At 54.1% G+C, this 23,995-nt stretch overlaps 1 protein-coding gene and 1 long non-coding RNA gene across 3 annotated transcripts in view; one reads left to right on the top strand and one right to left on the bottom strand.

The window, feature by feature from the left end:
• Nucleotides 1–2,632: 2,632 nt before the first annotated feature.
• On the bottom strand, nt 2,633–6,156 carry LOC131491361 (uncharacterized). Its single transcript, XR_009251412.1, has 2 exons — nt 5,811–6,156; nt 2,633–3,675 (listed from the first exon to the last, which is right to left on the bottom strand). It is a non-coding gene; the product is annotated as an uncharacterized LOC131491361 (long non-coding RNA).
• A 625-nt stretch (nt 6,157–6,781) lies between these two features.
• The window catches only part of LHX2 (LIM homeobox 2), a 32,589-nt gene continuing 15,375 nt past the window's right edge, over nt 6,782–23,995 (top strand). The window contains exons 1-3 of one of the 2 annotated variants that reach the window (XM_058694173.1): nt 6,782–6,904; nt 20,834–21,036; nt 22,027–22,430. In XM_058694173.1, the coding sequence (XP_058550156.1) occupies nt 20,837–21,036; nt 22,027–22,430 (604 nt within the window). In that variant the 5' untranslated portion in view covers nt 6,782–6,904; nt 20,834–20,836. Of the gene's footprint in view, nt 6,905–18,247; nt 19,321–20,833; nt 21,037–22,026; nt 22,431–23,995 lie in introns of those variants that run through there. The other variant, XM_058694172.1, reaches the window with a different exon arrangement.

Genomic DNA, 23,995 nt, shown 5'->3' with positions numbered 1-23,995 from the left:
CTGGCCTCCTTGCCTCCAAGCTCACCCCCTTCCGTCGCTCGGCTACACCGTGACTGACAGAGTGATGTCACTAAAATACACATGGTGTCACATTCCCGTTTGAAGCCTATCAGCTAGAATTTCCTGTTCCAAGTGACGGAAAACGCAACCCAAACTGGCTTACACAAAAAGGAATTTACTGGCTCACGAAACGGGGGGCTAGGGCTAGCTAGCTTCATCTTGGCTGGGCTTGAAGGCCAAACAATGTTACTGGAACTCCTTTTGATGTGTGGTGCTGCCTTCTGCTCTGTTGGCTTCGGTGTCAAGCTCTGCGTGGCAGCGGGAGGGTGGCAGCAGCCCTGGGCCCTACATCCTGCTATATTAGACAGGGACAGAAAACTCAAAGACCCCTCCCCCAGGCCCTTGAGCCTGAGCCCAGGAGCGGCTCTCCCCCATTGTCCATCCCTCAGCCAATCACTGTGGCCACAGGAATGGAATGTGCTGATTGGCTTGGGCCTAGGTCACGTGCTCCCTCCGTAGGCGTCTTGGTGGAGTTGCTTCTACCAGAACCAGGGGGACTGGAAAGGAAGAAGGAGAAAAAGGCACGGAAACACAATTCCCAAAGAAAAGTGCCAGTCGGAGGATAGCAAGTACATGCTGAACAGGCACAAACAAACAAACAAACCGCAAATGCCCGCCCTGGTGCTCGTCAACGGTTATGCCAAGACGCATCAAGATTCGAGCCCCTGGTCTCCTGCCTGACCTCAATTCCGATTCCCTTGACATCCCAGACGTATCCTGCCGTGTCTTGCCCACATGGTTTTGCTCATGGTCTCCTTTACTCAGAAGATTCTTTTCCCCTTCCCCACACTCTTCATCTGACTGATTTCTACTCCTCCTTCAAGATTGCTCAGCTGGAGGCTTTACCTCCACTCTGGATCCCCCACAGCATCCCGAAGTGCGTCTGTACCGACCCTTACTCCACTGGAGTAAACTTGACTGCTAATCAATGTATCTCTTCTTTCAAACTCTGTTCTCCATGAGGGCAGAGATTTATTTTATTTATTTTTTTATTTTTATTTCACACACACACACACACACACACACACACACGGCCCTATCCGGGGCCGACCACCATTCTAAGCTCTTTACAAATATTAACTCAGTTAATCCTCATAATAAACACAGAAAGTAGGCTCAATTATTAACCTCAGCTTAAAGATAAGGAAATTGATACAGGAAGATCATATCTGATTCATCTCTATTTCCTGGGCCCAGCTCAGGGCAAGATACATGGTTGGCATTCAAAAAATAGGTCTTTTAGGTTGTCTCTCCTGGTTGTCCAATCTTACCACAATAGCCATATCCTCGCATTGCCCTATTTCCCAAAGTGGCCCACATTCTGGGTCTTCCCAGCCTGGAAAGGGGCGTTGCTGAGGCAGCCTCAGCCAGAACACCCTGAGCTGTATCTCTCTGGCTAAGCATCTGGTGCCCAGGCTAGTGACCCAAGGGCTGGTACAGAAGTCAATGAAATGTGAGGGGCACCTGGGTGGCTCAGTTGGTTGAGTATCCAACTTCAGCTCAGGTCATGATCTCGCAGTTCATGAGTTCGAGCCCCACACTGGGCTTGCTGCTGTCAGCCTATCAGCACAGAGCCCTTTTCGAATCCTCTGTCCCCTCTCTCTGTCCCTCCCCCACTTGCGCTCTCTCAAAAATAAATAAAACATTAAAAAAGAAGAAGAAGAAGAAGAAGAAGAAGAAGCAGCCTATGAAATGTGGAAGGGACTACAGTCTGGACCCTTTCGGCCGAGCAAATCCCTGTAATTAGAGGATGAGCCCAGGAGACGCCCCAGGGTGGTCTTCTTCCTCATCTGTCTCAGTGTCCCCCACCCTTCTGTGTTCCAAGAGCCCAGCCCTGGGGTCCCAACCTGATGGTCACTTGCCTGAACAGACTCTCGAGGATGGCTTCTGTCTCTGGAATCCTAGCCTGAGACCTCCTGAGCTCTAACTGGCTTGATATTAACAAGCATCCACCTCTGCAGACCCTTCTGGTTCTGTCTCTTTGTCTCTGTCTCCTTACTGGACTCATTCTCCATCCCTCCTCCACCACCCTATCCCAGCTGCCTCTTCCTCACAGGTCCTGTCTGACCATCCATTCCTGTCCTTGCTCTGCCCCTCTTCCTTTGTCTCTTGTCCCAGTCTCTTTCTGTCGGCCTATGTCTCTTTCTCCTGTCTCTTTCTCCTGGACTCTTCTCTACTATGTCCCCCAGTGTGTGTCCAGCTGTCTGTGTCCCCTGGATCTCTGCCTGTCTCTCTCCCCGTCCTTGGTTAGTTGGGATGTCTGGAAATAGACCTGGGACCTCTTGCTTTCGCATCAGAGTGAGAGAACCCCTCTGTAGCAGGGCAACCTCAGGATCCCTCACTCAGGACTGTCTCCCATTCTATGAGCTTCCTCCCTGCTCTCTCTGTTCCTACAGGCCCCTCTGCCCAACCCAAGAGGCAAGAACCCTCAGGGCCACATGGGCAGGGTGGCCGTCTGCTGCCCTGAGGACCCAGGCCGCAGCAGCTTTCCTTAATGAGCGCGCCTTCAGTGACACATTCATTATTCCTGTTTGGTCGCTGAGAGTCAAAACTGATTAGTTACACTTACCGCTGCAAAGATGTAATGATTTTATTGTTTATCTTCAATTTATTTTGATTAACATCTCCGTTCTTTTCATTGCAAGAGCAATTAGGTGCAATCTAACAGCGACTACTTTAATTTTGTTGAAATTAAGATGAATAAGTGACGGCTTATGGTGCTTTGTTTAACAAATAAATCATAGTTAAGAGGAGCGTATTAGTAATAAATGAAAAAAGACAGCTTAATTAAAATGCATGGAGCCAGCCTCTTGATGTACATCCAAAATCCAAATCTGAATTCCAAAAATCAGAGGGAGCCGAGGGTTAGGAAAACCCTTCGCCGCTGCTCGAGATGGTGATCACGAGAGGACAGTGAGTGTGGTTTGGTTTTGAAGCCGCTGCCCAGAGAAGAGCAAGGTGTATTTTTATAATAAGCCTTGGGAGACGGTCGCACCTGGTCAGCAAATACCACCGGGAACCCTGGCAGAGACCAGGCTTGGGAAGACATAGGAAGAGAGGCCTTATCCATCCAGGAGGAAGCTGCCGTTAAGCCCACATCCTGAATCCTCCCTGGGGACCCACTGAGGGCAGGGGGCAGTTTGCCCTCGCCCCACTGAGGTTGCCTTGGGAGGCTCCCTGCCTTGGGAGGTTGCCTTGGGAGGTGGGGGAGCCCGGTGCCGAGTGGGGAACCCCAGGGCAAGTCTCTCAGTGCGATCTCCTCCCCGCTGGGCTGAGAGGGACTTCCCCATCTCTTGATTTGGAAACAAAGTGCAAGAAGTCAGCCCTGGAAAGTTTCCCGTGTGAAGTTGAAAAGCGCTTGTGCTGAGGAGGCTGGCTTTGAAGCAGCTTGCCGGGGCCCCTCGGCAGGCTCCTGCGAGTCAGAGGGCCGGCCTCGCCTCAGATCCGCTGCACCAGCCTCTGCAGAGCTGGGAAATGGGAATTGTTTTTAAGCGGAAAAATTACTCGTGGAGCTCACTCCTTTGCCACAGCTCTTCTTTTGTTCTCGGTTGTCTCTTTCCTCTGCCTTTTCCCTCCTCTTTTGCTTTCTTCTTTAGTGAAGGAGAGCAGGCGGACCTGGGTTCAAGTGCATATGCAGTCTCTTGCTAGCTGTGCAACCTGAGCCCAGTGACTTCACGTCTCTGGGCCCGAGCGCTTATTCAGAAAATCGAGGTCAATAGTGCTGATGAGGCAGGGGCACTGTGGAGGTCAGCTAAGGTAACTGCACAAAAGTGCCCGGTACCCGCCTGGCCTGGAGAAGCTCAGTCCCTGTATACAGACGCTTGGGTCTCCTCCCGTCTATGTATTGCTACTAACCAGATCTCCACAGGCAAGTCTCCTTATCCTCGCTTGGGTCACTGAACTCCTACTTGTCCTTCACCCTTAGTTTAACTATAGGATCATTTAAACCTTAGTTTTCTTTCTCATCCTCTCAACACATGTCACCGAGTGCCCACCTTGTGCCACACCCTTAAGACCACACCAGGCGAGTAAACCTGGGACGGGCCTGCCATCAAAGAGCTTCCAATCCCACATCCCAAGTTCCTGTGGGACTCCTTCCTGATGGCCATCCTAGTCCTGTCTGTTCCAAAGTGTCGTCCCCACAAAACGAGCACTTTGTGATGGCAGGTGCAATGCCCAGCATAGAGCCCGGCACACATCAGGCACTCGGTAGCTACTGATTGTTCAAATATCAAATGCCGGCTGTGGGCACCTCCTGTGGGACTGACTGTTAAGGGCCCAGAGAGGAACCAAGCCTGGGTGTGTGCCCTCAGGGGGCAGGGACATAGGTGCCAAAGCAGGCGATGACACTGTGGAGTGGACAGTGCTGGGACAGAGCAGAGGAGGGGACAAGAGATGACATCCCCAAGAAGGACCAAAGGCAAAGGACATATATGGGAAGTGGGTCTGGCTTCAGTCTTCCTTCCACTTCAGAACAGGAGAAATCAGGACTCCTGGGGTTCCCCTGTACCTTGGTACAGGCTCCTCCTCAGAATCTACAAGCCCCGCCCCCTCCATGCCGGCTCTGCCCACCTTTCCAGCCTCATCCCCACCCTTTTTAGCCTCATGCCCCTCCTTCCTTCTGGTCCAGCTACACTGGCCTTCCTACCACCCGCCAGGCTCCCTGCTGCCTCCCAGCCCTGTCACATGCTGGTCACTCTGCCAAGAACAGTCTCCCTTTAGCAGCTCCTTTCCACTTCCTGCCAACTGCAACCCTCGCCCCACACCTGTCTTCAGGTCTCAGCTTCTATGGCACCTTGAGAAAACCCTTCCTGAGCCCCCACCCAGGGCAGTTTCCCTGATGTTAGGTCTCACTGCACTCTGTATTCCCCCATGGCACTTGTACAACTGTCGTGAAATAATTATGGAATTGCTGTTCACAGTCTGTCTCCCTAGCTAGACTGCAAATTGCACGAAGGCAGAGACCATGCCTGCTTTGCGAATTGCTGTGTCCTCAGTGCCAAGCAAAAATACTTAGTAAGTATTTGTTGAATAAAAGCTGAACAGAATGAATAACCTTCTATAGGCTGGGCACTTTATGCATACTACGGATAATCCTAAAATAATCCTAGAAAGGAGGTAGTTATTGTTCCCATTTACAGATGAGGACACTGAAGCTTAGAGTGGTAGGACTAGCCCAAGGCCATGCACTAGGTAAGTGGTCTTGACTCCGAATCTGTCTGACTCTGAAATCACACTCCATCCAGGAAACATCTTTGAAACTTGAAGTCACTCATGGTGTGTGTGTGTGTGTGTGTGTGTGTGTGTGTGTGAGCGCGCACCGGCGCGCGCACGTATGCGGGTGTAAAGTCGGGAGAAATAGGTTTTCTCCTGCTTGGGTCTAAGGACAGGAGAGTACTGCCCCTCTGCTTGGTGTCAGTGAGGGAGAACCAGCAGGTGACAGAGGCTGAAATGTCGGTTCCAGCTCTGGGGAGGTGGAGAGAGGTGGCACAGAGGCTTCCCAGGAGGGACTTTGGGGACCCTAAAAAGCCCTTGACTCTCTTTGCTCAACTGGTTTTCTGGTACTCGTCCTGGCCCTCAAGGCTGGCGACAAGGGTTTTGCGGGGCACACGTGGCACCCCAGGAGCCCTGGTTCCAGGCGGCTACCACAGTGACTGCTGCCTCCGGGTAAGTATGAACCCCGAGAGGGGAAACCAGAGTCACTGAGCACCTCCTGCGTGCCCCCCACCCACTGCCCCTCCCAGCCTCACCACCAAGAGCCGCTTAACGCCTTTTAGAGATAAGGACACTGCAGCTGGGAGGAAGTGACTTGTCCGAGGTCTCAGCGGAGAAATGACTTAAGCTGCATTCCCGGGCTGCCGTTCCAAGAAGGGATAGAGGGAGGGACAGCGAGTCCTCCTAGCAAAGGGAGAGAAGGGTGGAGAGTGAGGGGAGGTAGCAAGAAGGAAGAGAGGGAGAAGATGGTGGGAACGACCGAGGGGAGAGGGGTAAGAGTCAGCACCACCATCCAAAGAGAAAAAGAGAGGCGCGGTGAGCAGGAGCGCTGGGGACACAGTGAGAGACCGGCAGGAGGGCAGACAGACGCGACAGAGACCGGGAGATGAAGAGAGACAGAGGGAGGACGGCAGGGACGGCCAGATCCAACAGCCAGAGCTAGTGACAGCGACCGGGGGCTTGGGGGCCCAAGAGCGCGCGGAGCGGGCGCGGGACGGCGGCGGGCGGGGCGGGGGAGGCCGGGGAGGGTGCGCCGCGGGGCCGCCTCCTCCCGCCCCCTCCCGGCGCCGCGCCGCCGCCCCCGCCCCCGCCCCCGGCCGCACGCGCCCGCAGCCCAATGACCGCAACCCAGCCGGAGACGCGCGGCCCGCGCCCACTCGAGGCGGCCGGCAGCTGGCGGCGCGGGGCCGGCCGGGGAGCCGAGAGCGCCGCAGACACGGTGCCAGTCCCCCGGCTCGGCGGGCCCTGATTGATTTGTCAGCCGAGGCGACAAAACAGCCCCTCTGATCCGCGCGCCCGGTCCTCGGCCGCCCGGGCGCCGGGCCTCCCTCCCCGGCGCCTCGGCCGGCTCCCGGGCCGGTCCCGCAGGCTGGAGCTCCCCGCCCCCCGGCCCGGGCCCCGGCGCCCCTCCTCGACCTCCCCCATCTCGCACCTCCTCCGGCTGGGCCGGGCTCGTCCCCACGCCCCGGGGCTGCCAACTGCCCCGTCGCCCCCCCTGGGCACCGTGCCAGCCCCCCCAGCTCTCACCCTGCCGCTCCCCCCCAGCCCGGCGCTCCCGCCCCCTGCCCCCCGGCCCCGGCCCGGGGCCGCCCGCAGAGCCGGCCACACCCGCTGCGGAGGACTCGGAAAGGTAAGGAGGCGCCGAGGCTCGCCCCAGGAGTCTGGGGGCTGCGCGGGGGTGGGGGTGGGGGCGGCGCGCGCAGGGGCCCAGAGGGCACCCGCGGACTCTGACCCGGAGCTACCTCTGCCACCGAGCCGGGGACGCGCGAGAGCCCCGCCGGGGCCGGGAGGGCTTTGGACGAGTTAGAATTGCACAGGGAGGACCTGGTGGGAAATGGGTGAGGTAGTTACCCGTCCTTCCGTCCTGGGATCGGGGGCGAGGGGGTGGGGGTGGGGTGGGGGGGTCTTGCTCTCGGGGACAGAGATCTCTGTTCTTGTCGTTTATCTTTCAAGGAATCCTCATCCTCTCTCGCCTTCATCTCTGTGTCTCTAAAAATTTATGGGACCGTTTTCCTGTGTCTCTTTTGAGGATTCAACTCTTTGCCTCTCTCTTTCTCCGGCAGAAAGAGACTCTTCTCGTTTCTTTCCCCAATTAAGCGTATTCTCTCCCTGCTCCGATTTAGGATTTTCTTCCTCTTTCTCACTCCCCAGTTTATAAGGAAGTTCTCTCTCCTTACAATTTACAACCGTCTTCTGTCTCACTCTCCCATTTTGAAGCCTAGATCCCCTTCTCTGTCACCTTTTTAGCCCACTTAATTCTGAGTGTGCAGACTCAATTTGAGGTTTCGGCCAGGGGTTGGACCTTGTGTTTTTCTGGTGCAGGGGCCAGTTATGGGGACTCATCACCCAAAGCAGGGTACCAGCCATCCATGTTAGCCTCCAGGCAAAGGGCAACTTCCCCAGTGAACAGGGCATTTGTTTCCAGGGGCAGGGAGGGAAGACTTTACCCCGAAACAAAGAATTGAGGGCAAGGAGACTGTCCCAGCCCCTTCGAAGGCTGAAGAATCCCAGCCTCTGGGCTGAGGGGCCACATCGAGCCTCCCTCCCCCATCCCTTTAACTTTAAAATAGTTTAATGAACACAGAGAGAGAAATCATTTTTTTTTTTTTTCTGCGTGGTGAGCAGTCTACAAAGAGAATGGGGAAAGGAGAGAGAGAGCTTTAACTCTGATCCCCGCAATTAGTTCCCTGGGATTGGGAAGGGGGGGTAACTGGGGAGCCTCAGTTCTTCAGATACAAAAGCATTTAGATCGCTTTAGACCGGTTAATCCTGAGTCTGGCTCGGGTCTCTTTTGTTTCCCAACTCCATTGTGGGTTTTGTGCAGTTTCTCTCTGTTCGCGTGATTGACTAGCCAATGGATGGTAATTATCCAAATGTCCCCTCTGTCCTTTGACTGACTTCTCCGTATTATGGGCAACTGTCATGCATTCTGTCATTCCATATCATATTACACGTATTATCATATGAAGTCTCCCCCCCCCCCATATAAAGGAGGGAGCCTCAGCCCAGATGCTGCTGCCTTTAGAAGGAAGGGCCCCAAGAAATTTGTCCCGGGCACGGTTCGGAATACAGAGCAGGGGACTCCCGAAATGGGAGGTTCTGCAGGTAATATGTTTCACTGGCTGGGAGAGGGGGGTGAGGGTGATCTCTGGAGCTGGGGTTAGATGACTGTGCTGTAGCCTTGGAGCAGGCTTGCCAGCTGGTATTCCTGGGCTGGACCCTTGGAGCAGCTTGGACAGATCGGGCATACCTTATGGAGAAACTTAGAACCAGCCTTCTGACCCCTGAATATCAGAAGAGTCTGCAGGGCTAGGTCCTTTTTGGGGGTACTGGAGGTTACTGGCACATGCTCAGGACATCAGCCCTTGAGATCCCAAAATACACCTCTTCTACTTGTGGCCCTTTGCAAGACAGACCCTTTGGACTCTTGTCCCTATTTGCTGCCAAGCAGACTGAGGACAGAGGAGCCAGCCACGTCTATTTCAAACCCTCACAAGCTGATGCTGAAGGTCTGAGAAGGGACAAGCTTCCCCAATGATGCTTTTGCACAGATAAACTTAGTGCCCCTTGGTGCAATTGTGCGTGCCATCACTTAAGAGGGAGGCAGGATTTATAACAAGGAGGCTTTGCAGACGGAGACTCTGGGGTCCTCTGAATCTGTGGGCAGGACTAGCCTTTCTTCTGCTAAAATGGGAAAAAAGTGTTTTATTATTGCAATGGATATGAAGTGCCACCCAGATGTACAGCCTCGCAGTTAATTACCTTGTTCTTCATCAAATATATGAGCAATAAATTCTCCAGAAGGGAGGGGCGTGTGTGTGTGTGTGTGTGTGTGTGTGTGTGTGTAAATAGATGGATAGATAGATAGATGAATGCAGAAGAGAGAGAAGCTCACACTCTTTTCAAGACCACAGAAAAAGGCAGGCTATTTTATGGGAAGCTTGATACAGTGCTGCAAGATGCTTTGAATTTTTTGATGATCAAATATACATGATCAAGCTGTGCATGTTAGGGTGTGGGGTGCACTGACGGTCAATGGCTATTGATCAGGCTGTTAAGTATTTCTGCTTGGTTTTATAAATATAGATGGATCCCAGATGATTTTAAGAATTGGATAGTTACAAAAACTGGCATTCTGCATTTCTTTGGAGAAGTAGAAATAGCTGGTCAGTTACAAAAAACACAAACCATTGTTTAACTGCCCCCCCCCCCACCAAGTACTTTGGAAAATGTGAACTTCATTTGAAATGGTGTTCACAAATAGGGTAACGATATTCCAAGTGTTTTGCCGGGGGGGGGGGGGGGGGGGGGGGGGAGTCTACCCAAAACAGTCACTTTATTTGAGGCTTATTCACAGACTGGGAGTATACTTCCTTCTCTCTCTCTCTCTCTCTCTCTCTCTCTCTCTCTCTCTCTCTCTCTCTCTCACACACACACACACACACACACACACACACACACACACTGGTAGCCACAATTTTGCTCCAGACTGATGTGCTATTAAAGAGATGGAGAAGGTGTCAATTCTGGGAATGGAGTCTAAGGTCCTTAAAACCTTTTTGGTTAGGAACAGGGTGAACTGGCCACAAGTCCTTTCCAATTAACTAATTTCTCGCTAATCTAAAGATCTATTTAGAAAGGTGTGGAAGGGGTGGAGGGATAGAGATTTAAAGATAACCTCTAATTGGTCTAAAAAAAATCAGTCGACGTCTAGAAAACCTTTCCCTTTCATTCTTTTCCCCTCTCTCCTCCTCTCCTACTCTCTTTCACATCTCTTTCTCTCCTTTTGCCTTCTAGAATTTAAAAGTGGACTTTGGAAGGAAGGGGTAATAAGAAATAGTTGGGAAGGGGGAGGAGAGAGAGCAAACTTTTCATTTTTTTGATTGAGTTGCTTGGCAATCTTATTTGCAATCATCCAATTAGCTATTTTATAGAAGGATCATGCTCAAGAAAATCAGCCTTCACCCAGATCAGTGAAACTTAAGGATACAATTTATAGTTAGGTTTTGGTTTCACATCTTAAAAAGACAGAGTGTAGATTTTAGATTTCTCTATCTGCAGAAAAATCTTTTCCAGCTAAGAGCCGCTCACTGGGGGAGCTCAGGCATTCCTATTGATAAATCCTCCCTGGAAATAGAACTGAAATTGGCATCCCTCAAAAAAGTTGATCCACCAAGAAATGGATGAATCAGTCCTGATTGGGTGGACATGCCCTTTCACCTCATTGTGTCTGACCTATCACTTAATTAATCTCTCCCAGATGCAGAGCTGTTGACAATGCCAAAGATAAGCAGTATTTTGAACAAAGCAGGACGCTTTTTAAAGAACAAGGTATAGTGAGGTTTGAGGCTCTTAAAAATGTGTAAATCATCAGCATTTAGATGGAGGTTTGTTATAACATAGCTGGAGCCGAGGTGGTCCCATCTCTGCACAAAACTTTCTGTGTCTTTCTTTAACCACTGATACCTACCTACATTCATTTTCTGCCTCTCCTCTCTGATGGTCCCCTTCCTTCTGCCACTCCTTCTCTGGATTCAGACTATCCATGGTTGGTTTACTGAAAATTGTCTTCTGCTTCCCAGCCTTGTCTCTGAGTCTTCAGATCCTTTTTATAGCTTTAGGACAATCGAGGCGGTCAGCTTCGAAGGCTTTGGGTGACAAAATATTGACTGCATTTGCTAGTACCTTGTGAAGGCGGACATTTGTACTGGAGGCACCTTGGTGACTTACAGGGAATAGTTCATTAATTAAAAGACTTGCTAATTGCTACTTGAATTACTGTACAGAGAGAATGAAATGAGTTTATAAAAGATAACAATTTGGAGAATAAATGTGTGGGGGTTTTTTGTTTTTTACTTTTTGCTTAAAATATTTTTATAAACAGGTCCTAGAAAATGTGTTGCTTTTACTCATGCCTCTATCGTCAACTATTCAATTGAGCCTCAATTAATGATAATATATGGTCCGGGATCCTTAGCTGGGTTGACTGATGGAAGAGCTTTGTTGAATTTGGTGCAGGTGGCACTGTTTAATAAGCACAGGAAAGAGTGAATAATGTAGTGCTTGCAAAGAGAAGTAAATGCAAAATAGATTGCTCTAATTATGGCAGCCCCCAGAAATGGAGATACAAGCTGAAATGGCCAAGTAGCTGAGAAATTCCAAATAGAGCTGATTGTCCCCTGCCTTTTTTTTTTTTTTTTTTTACTTTCGAGGACTAGCACAGTAATGTAAAAGTGAATTCGGATCAGCTCATCTGAATCAACACAAGCACAAATTCAAAACCTGTGTCTGATGACCTATCAATGTTTGCTTTAACTGTCTAGAATCCTTTACCAGGTAGTATAATTCAACTCTAAAACGGGGGCCATCTGAACACTTCTAGTAAGAGATCAACACAAGCTTGTTACTACTAGTCTTCCTGCCTTATTGCAAAGTGTCAGGAGATTTTGTTTTTGTTTTTGTTTTGTTTTGTTTTGTTTTGTTTGAATTTCTTTATGCCTGAGAAAATGAGTCTATTGGAAATCAAAGTGTGAATACTTAAGCAAACAGAATTTCCGGTATACCTGCAAGGGCCCATAATGATTTTCATTCACGCAAAGATAATCGATGGGACATTAGTTGTTTTAATTAATGGAAGAATAAAAATGGGGGGGGGGAGGCATGAGGGGCTGGGCTTCAGCTGAAACATGTGGGAAATGACTGTTCCTCGCCTAAAGAGACAATGCCAGCTTCCCAAATAGCAGTAGAGATTTGCTAATGGGTCCAGTGGGAAGTTGGGCTGGGGTAGGGGAAAGGTTCTGCCGGAAGTTCAGGGTGAGAGATAGTGGCCACAGTGAGCATTTTCCCTTCCTGCAACCGTACTGCTCCCCTCAGAAACGTACATCCTACATCACCTCACAGAAGAGGAACCTTCTTACCTCGAAGGAAGGTTCAATTTCTTCTAGGAGCCTAGAATGTTTTGTGATGGTAAAATAGTGCCAGTGGCTGGGAAGCCAAAATCAACATTCTTTAGCCTAAATTAAGTAGACGCTGGCGCTATGTGTGGGTTTCTTCGTGAACTGGGCTGAGAAACGTAATGGGTCTGCTAGACACAGGGTGATCTATACAACAATGCCTACAGCGAGTGTGTAGAGACTCTCATCCTATGACTGGGGACCCAAGGAGGAGCCAAGTCCAGCATCTTTAGCCAAAAACCCCTCTTTTTGTTCTCTGGAAATGTTTACCAAACCCATTCCCTGGTATGGTCAGTGCTGGCTGGGCACCCGCGTCGATTAGTGTATGTAAAGCTCATAAAATGTTTATGGGGAAACCTTCGCTTAGAAAGAGTTTAGGGGTATCCTGCTGTCAGAGAGGGATGGCAGAGATGCCTCTAAATTAAAAAAGACTGTGGTGGGAAATACTCCCAGTCTCCAGGGCATGCATGTAGATACAAGAGTTGCCAGCTAGTCGAGAGTTCAGCTTCTTCCTCCCCCATCCCCCTTTTTTTCACACAAAGTCTTCCTGATTTTCCTTTCAGCAAAACGTGGTTCCCTGTGTGAAGAAATTTATTGCCGTTTATTTGTGTTTCAACCTAAAAGGCAGTGAGATTAGCAAAATGGCCCCTCTAGGACTGGGTCGTATTCTGGGTTAGATTAAAAAGAAATTACCCTCAAGGAATGGCTGTAGTTATACCGGCTGAAAAAAAATTGACCATCTTGTTGCAATATTTACTGTGTGTGTGTGTGTGTGTGTGTGTGTGTATGTGTGCCCCAGCCCAGGGCAATCTACATCTTTGCATGGAAATTAGTAGGTGGGGGAGATACAATCAGCTATTGTGTATTTTGTTACAAGTGTTCTTTAAGAATAATCTGATATGACAGATTTACATTGTTGACAATGTGATTTAAGCAGGACCCAGATACAAACTTTCCCCACCCAAATCAATAAGGGTAAATCCGTTTGCTGGGGTGAACCGTCTCTGACCTAGTATTCATATTTTTTTTACCGATTCGCTGTAATAAAATTGAACATTTTGTCACCACTTTGAGAAACACTGCCAAACACCTTAAAACACATGTCACACGCCAGCAGCCCCTCATTTCCCTCCTCCGGGAGTTTCTACATCTGGAATCATAATCACAGATAAAAACCTTGACAAAATTGCATCTGAGCATATTCCTCTCTGCAGCCCTTACTTCCTCATAACATTTAATACAATATTAATACCTGCTACCGAAATGCAGGAGGGAGGAAAGGGGCTGCCAGCCTCCACGTATCCTGATGCATCATGTTCAAACCTGAAATTCACACTTCGTGTTTCATTTTAAGTTCTGTGCATTTAACAGGGCCCTAGAGAGAGGGCCCTGGTTAGTTCCCCAACCTGCTCAGCTGACGCCCAGGGAGGCGGTTTCGGAATTGTTCAGATCGCTGCAGGGAGAAGGGAAGGAAGAATTGGGCTTTCTCTGCCTGAGATGGGCATTTATCTGTCCACAGACATGAGGTTCTTCTTGGAAACAACTAAGGCCCCACCAGTTTTTATTATCGATAGCGGCGACCACCGGATTTTCTCTAAGGTGTGACCAAGGCAATGAGCTGATTTCATAAAGAGGTAGCCATGCCTGAGCTGATTTGCTGCTGACTGACAGCCTCTCACATCAATATAAAACACTCCCCCTCTTTGCTGAAGGAGGCCCACAGGCCTGGGAAGGGAGGGGGGAATCCTTGTTGAAGATACGGGGCTTTTCTGCCATCCCTGTGACTTGGCCTCACCCCATCTTTTCTTGAAGATGTCCACAACCCCACATTCCTGCGCAGTGGCAAAGAACCACCATTAATCCCTCTGCTGTATAAACAGGAGACAGAGGTTAGAAAGGGGAAAGTGCAGGAAGCCTACCCCACTGGAGGGCGGCAGTGGGGGGGGGGAGCGGATCCTGGGGGCTAGTGTGATACCTTCGAAGTGGACTTTCAGATGTTGGTGGCTTTGTTCAGTCCCTGCCATTCTCTAACCAGAATTAGGGTCAAGACAGACTATAGCAATCCCAGGGAGCAATGCTCCCTCTTCTTTTAAAATTTAAACCTTCAGGTTTCTGGAAGGAGTAACCAGCACTTCTAACAGCAGCCTCACTGTAGAGGGACACACACACGCACACACACGCACACACACGCACACACACGCACACTCCCCTAAGCAGAACCCACTCCCGGGAGCAAGGAATATAATTTGTTGAATGGTGCTACTGGAAAAACCGGCGACATTATACTTGATGCAGGCAACGGAGGCAGGCAACTGGCCTTGTGACTGCAACCAGCGGCTTTAAGAACACAGTCCTTTCTGCTTCAAGGCAGAGAAGAAATTGTTTTTGCCTCTTTTTCTATTTGCAGTTATTATCCGAGAGGCTTCCCTGACCCCAATCCCCAAGACCATCCTCAGAGTTTCAGGTCATCCACTGGCAGTGCCCAAAGGGGGGGCCCTAGGCAGCCGGTCTGGGGCCAAGGAGGGCGGCTCCCTCCGCGCGGAATCCTTCCCTAGTGACTCCCAAATCCGGCGATTTCTCTGCCTGCCTTTCCCTCGGGGGAGACTCTCGGAGAGGCTGCAAAAATCTGGGCGCCCGCTCGCTCGCTTGTCAAGAAGCAAACTGTCTTCACATTCTCCAAGAGCAACATCCCTGCCTAGGAAGAGGAAGGAAGAGGCAAAATAAATAAAACCAGTTAATGTTGTAGTTAACTTGCAAATCAAGTAAATCTGTTGGTGCCGTATTTGAGAAATAAACCATCAGAGCGTCACAGCAAACACACACTTCTGAACGTCTTCATTTTGATTTAATGGTATATCAGCGTCAACTATCGCTTCCTCTGCTGGTACACACGGCCTGATGCCGCGGGAGGAGGGTGCCCATGTTTATCACCGAGTGAGATGACTAATTACACCTTGTCAATCACCGGCTATGAAGACATAAAACCAGCGCGCACAATGAAGTAGTTGCCTGCAGCGTCAATTAGTTGGCGATTCGGAGGTTATTGCGTGGCCCTGCTTTGGCCGCCTCTAATAACGGGACCGAGCGCCGGGAACAGCGCACTGATCAATCACCCTCCTTCCGCGGCTCCCCGGATCCCACCCCCTCGTCCCCCGCCCCGCCCGGCCTCACTTTCTCTGGGCCGCATGTGCTTCCTCCCTCCGCGGCCCAGGCTCCGTGGCGCCGGCAGCCCCGGGAAGTTTGCGCGCGGCAGCTCCGCAGCCGGCAGCCGGGAGCCCCGCAGCCTTCGGGGAGCGCCGGGGCTGGTGGCCCCTTTGTTGGAAGAGGCGTGGAGGGAGCGCTTTTGTTCTGAGTTAGTCACGGTGGCCGGCTGGAGGCTGCTACCTCATTATGCGCCGGGTCTGCTTGTCTGCGAGGAAGCAGATGGTGGGGAGGTAGGCAGCGGCGTGAGTAGCCAGACCTGAATCCCGTTCACCTGTCACCTCCCACAAAAGGCAGGTTCTGGGGATTTAGGGATTCTTTTTCCCTATCTGGGGGAGGGGCGTCGAGGGGTCGCCGTTTGCGACGCCTCGGAATATTACTTTTACCTGCTCCCCCTACCCCCTGCCTTCCCCTCGGCTGCGGCTTCTCGAACCGTGTAAATGTCACTCACGTGTCAGGATGTGTGTTTACAGCCTGTTCCTTTCCTTGTTTAGTCTTCACGGACAGGGCTCAGCGGTTGTGCGACGTCCCCCCCCCCCCACCCCTGCCCCGCCGCTGGGGGAGATTAGCAAAGTTACCCGCCTCTGAGCCCAGGGCTAGGGCACCCAGATCCCACCCCGCGGCGGGAGATGCTTTTGAGTCTCTAGCGGACCCGGGCGCGTCCCAGCCTGACACCTAGGGATGCTTAAGCGGGCGCACCGGCGGGAATCTTGACTGCCAGGGAATTTGGGGTCGGTCAGGGATGGGCGTGGGCTGCAGGTCGGACAGGCGGTAAAATCGTGTACTTACATTTGTGGGGGGGGGGGAGTGAAGAGCCGCAGGGTGCGTTTCCCTGTTTCTTGAGAAGCCCGCGGCAAGAGTTGCCTAGTGCTCCTCCTCCCCCACCCGCCCCCCTCCTCCTAAAGCAGCCCCTAGAATTCTCGAAAGCGTATTGTATCCATCTAGCCTGGGCGCGGAGCTGCACCAAGGACACCCTCTCCAGCGTTGTTACAATTTTTTCTACCCTTTGGGCGACCTCCAGATGAACCCCTGTGACTCCCAGATTAGGTTTTCATTCCTTACTTTCTTTGAAAGAAAGTGCCCCAGATGCGTCGGTAAAACATGCCTGTGTATACGTGTAGGCGTCCGCGTGCCTGGGCGCGGGCCGTGTGCAGGCGCCAAGGCACACGTCTGTGTGAACACTCGCGCACGCGCGCGTCTTTGGGTTGACGGTCCTTCCGTCGCATTGGGGCATCTGTGCATGTGCAGCGTGTACACACATACTTGTAACTTAAGGAGTTTTTTCAAATATGCAAAACGTGGCCTCGGAGAAGCGCACGCAGTGATTTAGGTAGTATTGTCTGAACATGCAAGTGCATGTATAACATGCAATTTACCCGTTTACAAGTGCATCCTCCCGCCTGGCACTGGACACTTACACTTGATGTGTCTGTGTAGACCCTAGCTCTACATGGCTGCCGGTCGTATTTTATGCTAACAGAGATGAACATGTGTGTTTGCACACACGAACACTAGTGCATGTGCTTGGGCAGTACAAGCACACATATATTTATATTTGAAAGTTACGTCCGGTAGGTAGAAGGTAGGACTTTGTGCCCCCCCCCCAAGCTCTGCCCTGTAAGATGAACCGCACAGATCAGACTGACCCGCCTCCAAAGCAGACCCAGAAAATGGGACTCTGTCACTGACTTGCTCACTGAGTTTTTCCCCACAGTCACTTTTTATCTCCTAAATCTCAGCTTCACCACACACCGAGGTGTCATCCTTGAGTCCCCAAGAGACTCTAGGTTGAGCTTGAACTCTGGGGGCTGGGGTGGCAGTTGAGATTTACCCACAGGCCGGGTTGTTGATCTTGGAGAAGTGGTGCAGTCAGGCGGCAGGGTGGATGTCTGTCAACAGCTGGGTCTGCGGCATGATGCAACCAGCCAGCAGAGGATGGGCCTGTGGTCTTTAGGAACCTCAGGAACGCTGAATGTATGTTGCAGTAGGAAAGTTTTTAATAGGGGGAGATGGAAAAAGAAAAGAGGGAGTGATGAAAGTTTGGTGAGTGCCTACTGTATTCTAGGTACTTTAAATCCATGATCTTTTTTTTTTTTTTTTTTTCATTACATCTGTATGGAGGGTGCTGTCTTGGCCCTCGGTGGAAAGATCAGAAACAGGCTAAAGGAAGTTAAGTCACTTGCCTAAGGTTACATTGCACGTAAATGGCAGAACTGGGATTCGAACCTATTCCTTTCCTAGTCCCTAAAGCCATGCGCCCGTCCACTCTTCCAGGCTGCAGAGGGACAGTGAAGTGCAGGAATGAGCTACACGCTCCCATAAAGTGAGCCCTAGCTTGCTTGGAGCGAGGCTATTCCGGCTGGCCCTCCTCTCCCCGGAGTCTTAACAGCTCCCGCTCGCTCTTGCCGCTCTGGCTCAGCCCGGTCCTCAGGAGGCCTGCGCGGCCGCCCGCAACCCGCAGCGCGGAGCCTGGGCCGAAGGCTGAGCTCCGCGGGAAGCAGCCGAAGGCTCCTGCAGCTCTGCCCCAGGCTTGCCTTCCCAAGCCTCCCCAGCCGGTGCCCGAGGCGGCGGCTCTGGGCCGAGGGGAGACCCGAGTGAGAGCTCCTCAAGCATCCTCTGGCTGCGCCTTCTTAGGATGGAGACGGCGGGGAGAGAGGGTTTAATTTTCCGTCCCAAAGAATCGCAGGAAACTGTTCGTAGCTTAAAAACTCCAAACCCCGCGCTCTCCCTCCTCCCTCCCTTCCTCCCGCCCCCTCCCTCCAGCCTTGCCCACCAGCTCCCACCATCTCGTCGCTCCTCTCCTCCTCCTGCTTCTCCCCTCCCTCTCGGGTCTCCCGCCTTCCCGGAGCACGCGCTGCCAGGGCCCGGGGTGCTGGGCGGCCAATGGCGCGGCGGCAGGACGTGATGTAAGGCGCGGCTGTAGAAAAGGCGCGGACGCTTGGCTGGCGCGGACTGCAGAGCCGGGGCTGGGCTCGGCGCGCTCTTGGAGAGCATTGCGCGCGGCTGGGCCCGCGGTCGGCGGCTCCACCTCCCACTCTGCTCCTCCTCCTTTTTCTCCTCCTCCTCCTCCTCCTCCTCCTCCTCCTCCTCCTCCTCCTCCACCACCACCACCACCACCACCACCACCACCACCACCACCACCATCACCACCACCACCTCCTCCTCCTCCTCTTCCTCCTCCTCTTCAATTCTCTCGGTGTCTCGGCTCGGCTCGCTGGCTTCGGAGAAACCCGTACTACAGTCGCCGACCCAGCGCCTAAGCGGGTCGCCTAGGGCTGGGGGCACACCCCAGGGAGGGGAGAGGTCCAGGCAGCTGGGCCGCCGCGGGCACCTAGCTGTTCCCGAGTGAGCCCCGACCGCAGCCGTCGCCGCCTCGGGCAGAGTTTGCGCTCCTGCTTTGCGCCCGGGGCGCTGAAGCCGGGCGGGCGATGCCCGCGGCGTGAAAGCGCCCGCGGCGGGCGCCGACCTCTGCCCTCGGCTTCCCCCTTCCCGCCCCCCACCCCCCCGCCCCTTGCCCTTGTGACCCTGGCTTTGGCGCCGCCGCCCAGGCGCCCCGCGATGTAGCTGCCCCTGCGCCTCGGCGGGAGGCGTCCTGGCCCGCGGGCGCCCGGGGCCCGGAGCCCGGCCTGGGGGCGCAGCCGAGCTCGGGCGGGGCCGGGGCCGCGGTGGCGATGCACCGGGCCCGTTAGCGCCGGGAGCGCCAGGCAGCTGAGGCGGGGGGCAAGCCCTCCCGCGGAGGAGCCGCGCCCCCGGCCCCGCCGGTCCCGCCGCGATGCTGTTCCACAGTCTGTCGGGCCCCGAGGTGCACGGGGTCATCGACGAGATGGACCGCAGGGCCAAGAGCGAGGCTCCCGCCATCAGCTCCGCCATCGACCGCGGCGACACGGAGACGGTAGGCGCACGGCTGCGGGATCGGGGCTGAAAGCTGGGACGGGGCCGGGTCGGTCCGCGCTTCTGCTCTCCGAAGTTTGGGGGCACTTTGGGGAGCGTCCTTCGTGCCGCACGGGACTGGGCGCTGGGGATCCGCGGACAGGATGCAAGGCCCGTAGCTCCCGGCTCGGGGGAAACCCGGCTGCTGGGGCGGAGGAGGGAAACAAGGTTTAAACCGAAATTTCAGACCCCGAGGGTGCAAGAGAGCATTTCTCCCGAAGTGGGAGCGAAGTCCTACCCGCGTCCCGGGATGGCCCTCTTCTCACTACACCGGGCCCCTCTGGTCGCCAGCTCCGCGTTCCCCTCCACTACTCGGCTGTAGCTGCTGGCGGCGCCGCCTGCGGCGCTGGGAAAGGCGAACCAAACGGGAGCACTGGGGCTCCAGCCGGCGTGGGCCAGTCGCGTCCCGCCTCCTGGCAATCGGAGTTCCCTCCCCAGCACAATTTCAGGGGTCCAAGCCTTCTGGGCCAGTGCTTTTCGTTGATCACGCCCCTGGCCTCCTGGCCGGCCGACCTGGCCAGGCCAGGCCAGGGCTGGGACTTCAGGCCCTGGCCTGGCTCTTGTGGAAGGGGAGTCCATTTGGATCTCCACACCTGGCTTTGCCAGCCCAGCTCCAAATAGCCAGTTCCTCACCTCAGACCTCCCAGAGGGCCAGGCAAGCAGTCGCTATCCAAGTTGGGCCCAGAAGTGACCTTTAGAGGCCAGGCCGAGGAGGTGGGGAGCAGGAGGGAAGCCTCTCCACTTGGAAAGCAAGGGCAGCAGCCTCAGTGCCTCCGGCTTCTGAGTTCTTCTTCCTGGATTAAACTCTCATTCTGTCCTGCACTCGGAGACTTTGAGGGTGCCTCTGCACTCCACTCACCATCTCCCAGAACCCAAGAGGGCCCCAGCCAGTGTGGCCAAGGTAGTGGAGGGGCAGACGTGGCTGCGACCTGTCCTGGCTTAAACCTTTGGCATACGGATCCAGAGATCACTGGGGCTCGGGGCCAGGAACTCTGTGTGTCTCCTGAGAGGAGAGGAGTCTGTGTAGAGAGAGGGGGACTTTTAATGGTCATCTTACCCCTTTTCCTGGGGCCCAGCAGAGTGGCTCCTTTAAGAAACAGTTTTGAGAGAGCTTTTGCAGGGCTTGACTGGAGTAGCCACTGCTGCCCCAGCCCTCAAACACAGCCCAAGCCTTTCTGGGAAAGGGGCAGAGGGGGCAGGAAGGGGGAGAACTAAGGAGGGAGATCCGTCCAGGCCAGCAGCCAGGCCTGGGCCTGTGGCCGGCTTGGGCTGTGTGGGCGGGCCGGGGTTCTGAGCCTCCTCACTATGGGCCTTTTGGGGACGAGGAAGCCACCGCACACCCCGGCGGCCCTCTCCGGGTTTAGGGCTAGCCGGAGCAACCGGGGGAGGGGGAGCTGAGGGTGCCCGTTTCCAAGCGGTGGTGAAGTCGCAGGCTGACGCAGGCGCTGCGGTCTCCCGCCTCCCTCCCTCCGCAGACCATGCCGTCCATCAGCAGTGACCGAGCCGCGCTGTGCGCTGGCTGCGGGGGCAAGATCTCAGACCGCTACTACCTGCTGGCGGTGGACAAGCAGTGGCACATGCGCTGCCTCAAGTGCTGCGAGTGCAAGCTCAACCTGGAGTCGGAGCTCACCTGTTTCAGCAAGGATGGGAGCATCTACTGCAAGGAAGACTACTACAGGTACCCCCAACTCAGGACCCTCTGCCCCCCAGGACCCCCTAATCTCAGACACAATCTGACCCGGTCTTCTTGGCCTCCAGTCCCAAGGGAGGGTTCCCCACCTGGGTCCCCCCTTTTCCATGCCAGTACAAATGGGGTGACAACCTTTTCAAACAGGAATTTGAGGGAACTCCTGGAAAGGTCTGAGAACTATAGGGACCCAGAGTAAAGGGCTCTCTTCTGAGCTTAGACCATAAATAAGCTTGGGTTGGAGGGGGGGGGGGTCTTTGCACCCCTCTCCCTTTGAAGTTTCTTGGGTCAAGCAGAGAGAACAGAAACAGGCAGCACCACCTCCACCCCACCCCAAGCCCAGGCAGCCTGGGCTGGTGTGCGACAAAGTTGGAGGGAGAGCTGGGGGATCAGTTGGGTGCGTTTCCGGGTCTTTCGTGGAGATGTGGGTGAAAGCTGCCTGTAGGGTTAAAGAGCCAGAGTCACTAACAGGCTGCAAGTTTCTTGTTTCTCCCCTCTGGTTTAGGGTTAGGGTCTGTTTATATTCCTTCTCTCTCTCTCTCTCTCTCTCTCTCTCTCTCTCTTTCTCCCTTCCCCTCTCTCTTTTTCCCTGTCTCTGTTCCCCCCTCCCCCCTGCCAAATTACAAAAGTCTGTAGGATTGTCAGGTACCGGTATGGAGGGCAGGGGTAAAGGTTGAGAAAGGGTAAGTGGGTAGTCCCCCTCTCCCTGCGTTCCCAAGCAAAGGCTTTCCTGGGGCTTGCCCAGACTCTGGGTAAGGTCGAAGCATTGTGGACATACATATGCTTAAGGGCAACTGTATTTTAGGGTAGGACAAGACCTGGGCCAAAATCTAGTTCCCCCTTTCCCCATCCTCCAACTTAAGACTGGTTCCCATTTTAAGGAGTAGATCTCCCCCCGTGGCAGCAGCGGCACCTGGAGGAGGGATATGGGGGGTACCCAACCGTGTGTCCCCACAGTCCCTCCCTCCATGGTCCCTACAGGCGGTTCTCTGTGCAGCGCTGCGCCCGCTGCCACCTGGGCATCTCGGCCTCGGAGATGGTGATGCGCGCTCGGGACTTGGTTTATCACCTCAACTGCTTCACATGCACCACGTGTAACAAGATGCTGACCACGGGTGACCACTTCGGCATGAAGGACAGCCTGGTCTACTGCCGCTTGCACTTCGAAGCGCTGCTGCAGGGCGAGTACCCCGCGCACTTCAACCACGCCGACGTGGCGGCGGCGGCGGCCGCAGCGGCGGCGGCCAAGAGCGCCGGGCTGGGCGCAGCCGGGGCCAATCCGCTGGGTCTTCCCTACTACAATGGCGTGGGCACGGTGCAGAAGGGGCGGCCGAGGAAGCGCAAGAGCCCCGGCCCCGGGGCGGATCTGGCGGCCTACAACGCTGGTGAGTTCGAGGCGCACCGAGCGCCCCCGTCGGGTTGGGGGAAAGTGCGTGGCTGACCACCGCCTGAAGCCGGAGTGAATCTCAGTGTGATACGCATATGTATATATCACTCTGGGTGCTCTAGTCCTTAGATTCCCCAGACCCTAGGTGCCACAGGACCTAGCAGAGGGACGTTTAGGCTCCTCGGCTCCAGCCTCCGCACACTTGGCTGGGGTGGAAGGAGAAGGTGCATTAGAGTCTTGCTGACCCCGGTGCAGGGCCTCGTCGCTGAGAAAATTTTTAGAGGCAGTTTTTTGGTTTGGGCCTTCCCCCCACTTTGTTGGTCAGAAAGCGTGAGGATAGAGAAAGCAAGGAGGAGCGGGCACCAAACAGGCTCTGGGTTGGCAGGGCTGAGGACAGGGAGCTGGGGCGATGGATGAAGGAGGCAGGGCAGCGACGGTCCCAAGAGAAAGGACTGGTGGTGGCCTGGGGTAACTTGCTGGGCCTGGCGTTGGGCCTGTCAGGTGAAATGTACTGAGGGCAGCAGGCTCCGGAAACTTGGGCCCAGGACCCTTATGAACAAGAGCGGGTCACTGTGCCCGGCGGATCCTCTTGCTCCGCCAGGTCTCAGTTTTCCCCGGGCTCCTTCCTCGGAGTTCTGGGCGCCAGCGGGGTGCTGGGATGAGAGCGGCGACCCTTGGAGGCCGGCGCCCGGGGATGAGAAGACCGGAGTAGGCCTGGCCTCTCACGGAGTCGGGTGGAGGGCTCGTTTCACATTTCCGGCATCTCAGAACCCCAAGCCTTTCCAGGAGAGGCTCTGCCCCCTCCCGCACCCCTCCCTGCTGCTCTGGACAGCTGTGGAGGTTCTGGGGCCCGGCAAATTGAACCGTCAACATCTGCCCGACGTCTGCAAGGCCGGGAAAGGTTTATGACTCCCCGGGCTTCTGAACTAGATAGAGTTTATTTGCAATTATTTTCTTTCTTTCGTTTGCGACAGAATCGGATTCCGGGATTTTGTTTTCTTCCTCCTTTTCCCCTTAGTCTAATGCGCAAGTGGAAACAAAACAAAACAAAAACCCAGGATTGGGGGGAGAGGGCAGCGTGGGGAAGTCAGGGTTATTTTGATCTTTAAAAATCCGAGCTGGCTGGGGAGGAAAATTCAGCCAGGGGCAGGGTGGGGTGGGGGTTGTCCCCTGTTCGATCCAGCGAAGTTGCTTGTTGGAAGATGGATGGGTGTATGTGTCTCAGTGTGTGGAGTTGGGAGGAAAATGCAGCCCCCAGTCTGGTAAATGGTGAAGTGGCCGCAGACAGGTCTGCGGCGGCAGATTAAAGATTTGTCGAAGGTTCTGCCGGAGATGCCGGCCCTCAAAAACTTCCATCCTTCATCTCTCAGCACCCTGAAAATAAACTAAATCGGGTCCAGGCCAGGTCTCCCCCCCCCCCCACAAACAAAGCCACGTCTATTTATCAAATGGGGTCGGCCCCCAGTAGGAAGCAGCAGGCTGACTCGGCCACAGAGCGCGTGGGGAGTGGGATCATGTTTTTCTAGGTAGGCAGGTTTGCAACTGGGTTTGGAATTGAAAGGC

The sequence above is a fragment of the Neofelis nebulosa genome, chromosome 12 (assembly GCF_028018385.1).
Source record: "Neofelis nebulosa isolate mNeoNeb1 chromosome 12, mNeoNeb1.pri, whole genome shotgun sequence".
Classification (NCBI taxonomy): Eukaryota; Metazoa; Chordata; class Mammalia; order Carnivora; family Felidae; genus Neofelis; species Neofelis nebulosa.
The sequence above is the reverse complement of the archived record's forward strand: the minus strand, read 5'-3'. Positions and strand labels throughout refer to the sequence as shown.